Source organism: Poromitra crassiceps (assembly GCF_964638095.1).
Source record: "Poromitra crassiceps genome assembly, chromosome: 14".
NCBI classification, from domain to species: domain Eukaryota; kingdom Metazoa; phylum Chordata; class Actinopteri; order Beryciformes; family Melamphaidae; genus Poromitra; species Poromitra crassiceps.
Genome location: NC_139633.1, coordinates 11,745,388 through 11,753,734, shown reverse-complemented (window position 1 = coordinate 11,753,734; position 8,347 = coordinate 11,745,388). Strand labels below are relative to the sequence as shown.

The 8,347-nt window shown below is 43.6% G+C and overlaps 1 protein-coding gene across 1 annotated transcript; it reads right to left on the bottom strand.

Moving 5' to 3' along the window:
• Window positions 1–5,954: 5,954 nt before the first annotated feature.
• Window positions 5,955–7,211, bottom strand: sertad2b (SERTA domain containing 2b; the record flags this gene model as incomplete). The annotated part of the gene is made up of 1 exon (XM_083651135.1): window positions 5,955–7,211. One exon carries the CDS (start codon window positions 7,209–7,211, stop codon window positions 5,955–5,957), a length of 1,257 nt encoding a protein of 418 aa, XP_083507261.1.
• Between the last annotated feature and the right edge of the window lie 1,136 nt (window positions 7,212–8,347).

Sequence of the window (8,347 nt, the reverse complement as noted above, 5' to 3'; positions counted from 1 at the left end):
ATTGAAACAAGGCATGACATATTGGTATATTGGTTGGATCGGCTTTCAACAACCCATATTGACCAAAATCTAGTTTATAATGTGGGTGTGTAGTGTAAATGTGTAAAAAACCAACACAAAGTATTGCAAAGTGAAGACACAACTGAGTTACTCTTTTTACAGTTTATTGTATATATATATTTATATATATATAAAACTACAAAAGTAAGACTGTTCAAATTCATAGACATGTCCTATATATATATATATATATATATATATATATATATATATATATATTCTACTACAGTCCACATTTGGATCCCGATACAGTGATCAGCTGATAGTTTCTCTCTCTGTTAATCAGACAGGTGTGTTTTGTGTGTTATATTGCATAGAAAAAGGCACAGCTCTGAGGTCTGTGAAAAATACAGCCTTCGTATTCGGACAGTAGAGGGACTCGATCCTCGACTGTGGTCAGTCTTTCCCGGCGGGGTTCAAAACGCCGCACGCTCCGACAGCACTAAAACAAGATTCGGTAACAAACACTGATCGGAAAAAAAGTCCCAGGAGTTTGAATGTCGTTCATACTATGTACATTACTTTTGGCATTGAAGCGTCTATGACAGGCTTTGGAGTCTTGACATCTGAAGTTGGAGATGCGTGTTTTTGTTTGTATTGCTGCGTGAACCACTTGCCTTGCGCACAAACTGGAAAAAATGACAAAAATGTCAACGAAAAGATTACATACTGAGGTGTGTTGACTGTGAGAAGTCATGGCTGCCACCCCCCCCCCCCCCCCAAAAAGCAAGAAACAAACAGAAAAACAAGATAATATGACTTCTTATGTAAAAAAAAAAAAGAAAAGAAAAGAAAATGGCTTCCACCCATATTTCCATACTCAAGAGTACATTCCTATCTGAAGCGGAGTACATTCCTACCACACATTCTGTACACACAATTACAATCCAAATGTTCACTTCACATCAAAAATAAATATATTTACACAGGAGAGGGACAAAAAAAATCTGAATAAATAACTTCATTGACGAGAAGAGAGAAAAAAAACACTCCAAAATTTGAACACAGTGAAATAAAAGACATAATCATCTGCAAACAGTATTAGTCGGTGCCGTCGTCTGCTTGGCTCACTGCCTTGAATTCAGTTAGATATGTATTAGAAATGCTCGTGCACTTCATTTGCATACTAGCCGAGGTCAAATGTACACTTGAAAACTAATGATCTGCCAGTTTGAACATCGCCCAGGTTGCTCTGCTCTTCGGTTAACACAGTAATGCAAGTCGGACTGAATTCCAGACAACAGATCCAGTCGCAGTAAAACCAACCAGTGAGTCCCTCCAGCTGGGACCTGTGCTAGAAATACCATTTTAGCATGGTAATATACCATTTTACCCAGTTCAGGATTCCTTGTGTTATCCGAGTATGATTGACCATTCACTTTTAAAAGGAAAAATCCACTCTAAACACTTCAACAGCTATTGGTGATGTACCTTACATTTATAGGCTTATTTTGTTAAATATCTCCACATATTCACAGCAAAGCCACAATGGAGTTTGAATCAACGAGCGAGTGCTTCTTTCTAGAGCCGCCGTGTTGCACCAACAATCATAAAGGGAGAAATCAATGGTAAAAGATGCACAGACACAAATGTCTTCACTGACAGTAGCCTCAGTAGCCCATAATGCAATGTAACCACAAGAGCTTGGTTTTTTTGAGGGGTCAGTCTGGGAGACGTAGGAAATCGCAAACTGAAGCAGAAGTAGATGGGGTAGGTTGAGGGGAAGTGGGTGCACCAAAAATGTGGGTAGGCCTACAAAAAGATTACAACATTTAATAACAAAACTCCTGGAATGCTTTGAACAGATTGATGATATATAACGTGTAAGGGGGGATTTTTCCTTTAATTAAAGTTTGATCCTATCAGTAAGCAGGTTGAATTGAAATCCCATTTAAGACGGACTTCTGCTATAGAGTCCAGTGCAGCGATTGCTTGTTACAATACGTACAAAAGTTTCAACCATTTAAAAGAAACCAAATATCTGCACCTTAAAATCTTTGATGCCTGTATTGTGGTCCTGTACTTTTAGGCTAGTGTGACTTCTGTATGAAGAGACAGATACTGGGTTTGGTACCGCTTGTGTCCACCGCAGGCCTTTCCTAGCCAAGGCAGCTAACATGCTGTTTTGTCCCTAGCTTATACTATAGAGGCTTTGCAGTTGTCTCTCTAAAATGCTAGCAATCATCACTTCCACCATTATGGAGGTCCACTGGAGAATTGACTGTGTGCAAATTATTACTAAAGATATAACAAACAAGATAGGAAAAAAGAGATAAATAGTAAGAAAAAATTCTGTGGTGTAACTGTAGAGGTAAGTACAAACTGTTAACTAGGTAACTAGCCAGCAGGCTAATTTATCAAACTAAATAACATCCGATTCATATCCACGTATAACACTATAGCTTCTAGTCTACTAGATCCGTTAGCTAGTGTGCTAATCAGATGTGTTAACAAAATAGTGATGGCTCGTTTACCAAATACTATGGCTAGCTAGCAAACAAGCTGACATCACCTTCCTGGTAATGTAACAATTAAATTAGGGTTTCATTAGATTAACAGGAAGGTTTAGAATGATCACCAAAGACCTCTTCTATACATATCCATCCCTTTTTAGATGTAGCACCATAGTTAATAACCCAATGTATTAATGAGGGACAATTGTGGACTGAATTTGAGCTATTAAGATGATCTGTACAGTAGTATTTTTGAAAACTGAAATTTCAGCCTTCTCAGTAATGCAATAGTTAATAATATAATTATTTTTTACTCTAACGCTACTGCAAAGTGTTACTACGTTAATGGCAAGTTATTACATTAACAGTAGCACCGAGCACCAAGTCAGCATAGTCAAAAGACTGGCGGTGGACACACAACATTAGACTGGTGATGAACTGATGAACTGTCAGGAAGAAAAGAACATTGTGGACCTTATGAACGTCATCTTAGATGCTGCAGTTAGCCGTCCCTTTATGTTTCAAAAAGCATGCATAGCGAGCCTTGCTGTGTGGAGGGGGGAATAGTGTTTGGAAACAACGGAGCCTTTTGCATGGTTGCAGGATCAGGTTTAACTCCCTGGTTTGGGTTTCCCAGTGCGGCAAATCCACATTCAAATGATTCACTAGGCAGATTTAGCCCTCCTGTGTGTTTAACCCATTGATACCTAATGCAGCATTTGTGTGTGTATCCCTTTAAGACCGCGAACCGCGTTACCGCGGTTCACGGCCTTAAAGGGATACGCACACAAATGAGGGATATATCCTGTGTGTTTAAAGCATCCATGAGCTTTGGGTCGACAACATTCCTGTACAGCACAATGTACAGTACTGAGTACAACCCTGAGATTTGCCGTACAAAGGCTCTTATTCGGAATACAAGCAAATATACTCTGCAAATATGGGCTGTAGTAACACTGTATATAGTGTCATTTACATTGCTATTTCAGTAGCAACAAAACAATTAGGAAAATATTCATTCCCCCCCCCCTAGGGCATTCACAGACTAGTCGACTAGTCGACTAGTAAAACCACTAGTCGACACTGTGCTTAGTAGTCGACTAGTCGTTTTAGCAAAAAAAAAAAAAAAAAAAAAAAAAAAAAAAAAAAAAAAAAAAAATTCTTTAAGAAAGAACATACATGGACTATCATATCCCATATCCCCCACAAAGAACATCAAAACACAACAAAACAAAACAAGAAAACTGCATAAGATACACAATAATCCAAGAACAAACAAGACTATTGGACAAACAACCAAACAAAAACAATGCATTCAAAGTAAATACATAGATCTTGCCCTGTTGGCAGCTAGGAAATGCATAGCTTTAAATTGGAAACCATCCAATCCCCCAGCTGTAGTTCACTGGTGGAATGAACTCTCAAGCTACCATACGTTGGATAACATTTACTACAAGAGCAAAGGCAGATTCTTAGACATCCCCAAAATATGGCAACCACATACAGAGTTTGACTTTAAGAACTTTTTACCCCAGTGTCATTAGGCTTATCAGGATAGGAGCTGAATGCATTGTTTTTGTTTGGTTGTTTGTCTTGTTGTTTGTTCTTGGATTATTGTGTATCTTATGCAGTTTTCTTGTTTTGTTTTTTTGTGTTTTGATGTTCTTTGTGGGGGATATGGGATATGATAGTCCATGTATTGTATGTCGTGTAAATACCTCATGTTCTTTCTTAAAGATTTAAAAAAAATAAAAAAAAATAAAAAAATAATAAAAAAAAAATAAATAATAATAATTAAAAATAAATTAAAAACGGTTAGTCGACTAGTCGACTACCTTTAGGGACGACTAGTCGACTAGTAAAATTCACTAGTCGTGAATGCCCTACCCCCCCCCCCCAAACCTTTAATTTGAGAAAAGCCACACACTGCTACCACAATGCTTTCCCCTGCCATTTTTGACAGCTGAAATTCATTTCGAGTGTCTTCTAGAGCCAAAGCGAATAGGTTTGAAAAGGATTTTTCCTCAAGAGCGATGTGTTTGGAGGCGTGAAGTCTCGGCTCAGGTTGGACTTTTGTGAAACGTCTCGGACTGTCCCGACCGGGAGGCGAGAGTTGGTGAAGCCACTGCCCACTTCCAATGTAAACAAGTCAAGCTTTCCTGTGGGCGGAGCTTATTTGAATTCTGCTGTTACTGAAGCATGATAACTGGCCCCTATGACTGAGCTCATGTAAATTAGCAGTCAGCACAGTTATGTGCCTGCTAACTGGCCCATATGACCGAGCTCATGTAAATGAGCGGTCAGCACAGTTATGTGCCTGCCAGTAAGGAAGGGAAAGAAAGAAAAAAAACAGACTTGAACTGAATTCATAGACAAGACGTGCACAAGAGCAGACATCTCCTACCAAAACGCTGGGCTATGAAAGAATGACAGAGCAATGTTCTTCAGAGCTTTTCCCTGAAGCTGAATTATATAGCCAAGCTAATATGTAGCCCATTGGTAAAACATAAGATTCCTTGGAGGGGACGAAGAAAAAAGGTTTCTGCTTGCTTTACAAATAAAACATAACATCTTGTAATAGGATATGGATTAAATAACAAGCAATTATTATTTGATCTTGACAAATTATCTTACTTAATAATAACAATAATAGTTATAATAAAATACAATAAATAAAAAAGACTGAGAGTGACCTCTCTAGGCTGTTAAAGTGAGAAGACAAAAATAATATAAAGACACGTACTCTAAAAGACAGGAATTGAATAAGTGGTCATTTTTGAAAGGCACTCATCTGCTAAAAGCCATGAATTCTGTGTGTGTGTGTGTGTGTGTGTGTGTGTGTGTGTGTGTGTGTGTGTGTACTCCTATACTTGTGAGCACCAAATGTCCTCACACAGATAGAACGATTATAAAAGATATCTTCCTTTGGAGGGCCTCATTTTCTCAAGGGGCTAAATTAGGGTTAAGTCTTGGGTTTGGGGTTAAGGTTAGCATTAGGATTAGGATTAGGGTAAGTGTTAAGGTTAGGAAATGAATGTTGTGAATGGCGATCCTCACAAGTATAGTAATACAAGCTGTGTGTGTATATGTATGTGTGTGTGTGTGTGTGTGTGTGTGTGTGTGTGTGTGTGTGTGTGTGTGTGTGTGTGTACATGTGTGTGTGTGTGTGTGTGTCTTTGTTTCCCGGTTACTTCATTCCCACTTTTGGAAAGGCGAGCACAGTGCATGCACAGTGTTGTGTAGTAGTAGTAGTAGTAGTAGTTGTTGTAGTAGTACTGAATGACATCACCATTGATGCTTACAATTACCGACCTTTGAAAGGAGTATAAAAACACAAATACAAACTTAAAACAACAACCAGGAAAAATCATTAAAAATCGACTCCTGGACTTTCATTCCTGTCTGTTCTCCCCTGGGTAAAAATGTCTGTCCGTGTCTGAGTCACGAGCCCACCAGCACCTCCATGATGTGGTCCAGTTCTGTCAGGTCAATCTTGAAAGGCTGATTGGCTGAGACCTGGGGGGCGGGTCCGCTGTACGGAGACGCCAGCGATTTGAGGAGGTCGTCGGCCGTCACCACCGGCGCCAGCTTGGCGAGGCCGCCGCCCGCCGCGCCCACCGCCCCCGCACACGGGTCAAAGTCATACATGGACGTGTCGATGTCGGCGAACAGGACGTCGTCCAGAGCCAAGTCCGAGAGAAACCCCGAGGGCGAGGAAGAGGAGGGCGGGCAGGGAGGAGAGGAGGTAATGTCTACTAGCACACCAGGGGGCAGTGTAGGCAGAGTGTCCATCGGCCGAATCTCAGTACAGCGGGCGTCTGCTAGCAAGACGCCAGCCACCTCTGGTTTAGCGCCCGTGGCCCTGCTGTCTCTGAGTGGACCCGTGGGTGGCGGGATTTGGGGCACTAACTGGGGGAGTTGGGTGGGCGGTGAGGGAGCTGGGGAGGTAGTCGTGGTTATCGTATTAGCTGCTGCTGTCCTTGTTATGGCTGTGGGAGGGCCCAACTCAATGTCACTCAGAGCGGAGGGGAAGCTGTCATTGGACGAGGCAGGCACAGAGACCCGGGGGGACGCCGGGGCAAGGAGGTCCGGCGGTGGCGGGAGAGACGGCGCCGGAGGAGGCGACAGAGGAGGCGTGGGTGGGGACGAAGAGTCTCTGCCGTCCTCCTCCAGCAGCGAGGCCGGCGTGAGGCAGGCCTCTAGAGGGGCGGGGCAGACGCCCAGGGGGGTGGAGCAGACCCCCAGGGGGGCAGGGCCCACCTGGGAGGCAGGAGGCACCAGGGGGTGGGGCGAAGGCGGTGGGGCGATCGCCGGCATCAGCAGTGCCGAGGGCTGGGCTGTCGCCAAGACGCCAAAGGAGGGCGGGGCCTCGCGGAAGCCCTCGTCCATGGGGTCGTCGGGCGGGGGCGAGGGCGGCAGCAGCAGCGGGCGCAGGGACCCCTCCTGCTTGAGCTCATCCTGGATGCGGCGCAGCATGTTGTTGATGAGCACGCGGCGCTGCAGGCTGGGCTCCCCTAGTGGCCGCGGGCTGTACAGCTTCATCAGGGAGATGTTGAAGATGGTCTGGCGCTGCAGTGTGTAGGACACCTTGGACAGGCCCTCGGGGCCCAGGCCCGGGCCCACGCACCGCGCCAGCGCTTTGCCTTCCAGCCCCTCTTCATCCTCGTCCAGCTTCCGCTTCGCGCCTTTACCGAACATATATCTGGAAAACACACAACCACAGAGACAAGGGGAGAGGTGTTCATTTGTTGCTCAGCTTCTTCCTTATTGGTTTGTTCATGTTGTTTTGTAAGTCTGCTTTCCACTCCAGTTTGGCTAAAAACATCTAATACAATGAAGTTGGAAAATACATTCTGCTATGTATCAAATTCCCCAACTTTCCCTACCTGGACTTCTTTTTACTCCATTAGATTACTCTTGTTAACTACATTGCACACCACTTGGACTGTCAATTCCCATTTAATTTAATGCCTGTTTAACACTCCTTGCATTCATGTATATTAGATTCTGATTCTGGGCTGGAATACCCCCCCCCCAAAAAAAGCAACAACAACAAAAACAAAAACAAAAACCCCACACACACACAAAAGAAAGAAAAAGAAGAAAATCCCGAAACTTCATGTGTGACTTTTTTTTTTTTTTTTTTGTATGTCAGTGGAAGAGCAACACCACTACTGGAGCTCACTGTATGCTACTTGGTGTTAGATTATCATTGTCAGAATCCACACGCCTCACTGGAACACAAATAAATGCCATGTATCAATGACACACACACACACACACACACACACACACACACACACACACACACACACACACACACACACACACACAAATCCTTTTCTATTTATTTGTCTACTTTTCGGATTGAAACCCAGAAGCTAAAACACGTGGGACCTGAAGAGGCTACTAAACGGCACCATGCTCACGCCATGAGGGGATTTCAAATAAATAAATAAATAAATACATTGAAACCAAGACCAGCTGTAAGGGGAGCTTCACCGCTGCATAGGCATGCACGCACGCACACACACACGCATGCACGCACACACACACACGCACGCACACACACACACACACACACGCACGCATGCACGCACACACACACACGCACACACACACACACACACACACACACAGTAAGAGTAAGTTATGTAATAGCAGCATTCCCTGCTGTAGCACAGGATCATAGGGCAGATTTACAGCCCAGCCCCCCTGCACCCTCCTCCTCCCAACATATTGGAACAGTACATTGAGTTACTTAGTGAGTGAGGGGGGTTGGGGTGGGGATGGAGCTGCTGGGTGAGAGACATACAGTAGGACAGGGGGGAGAG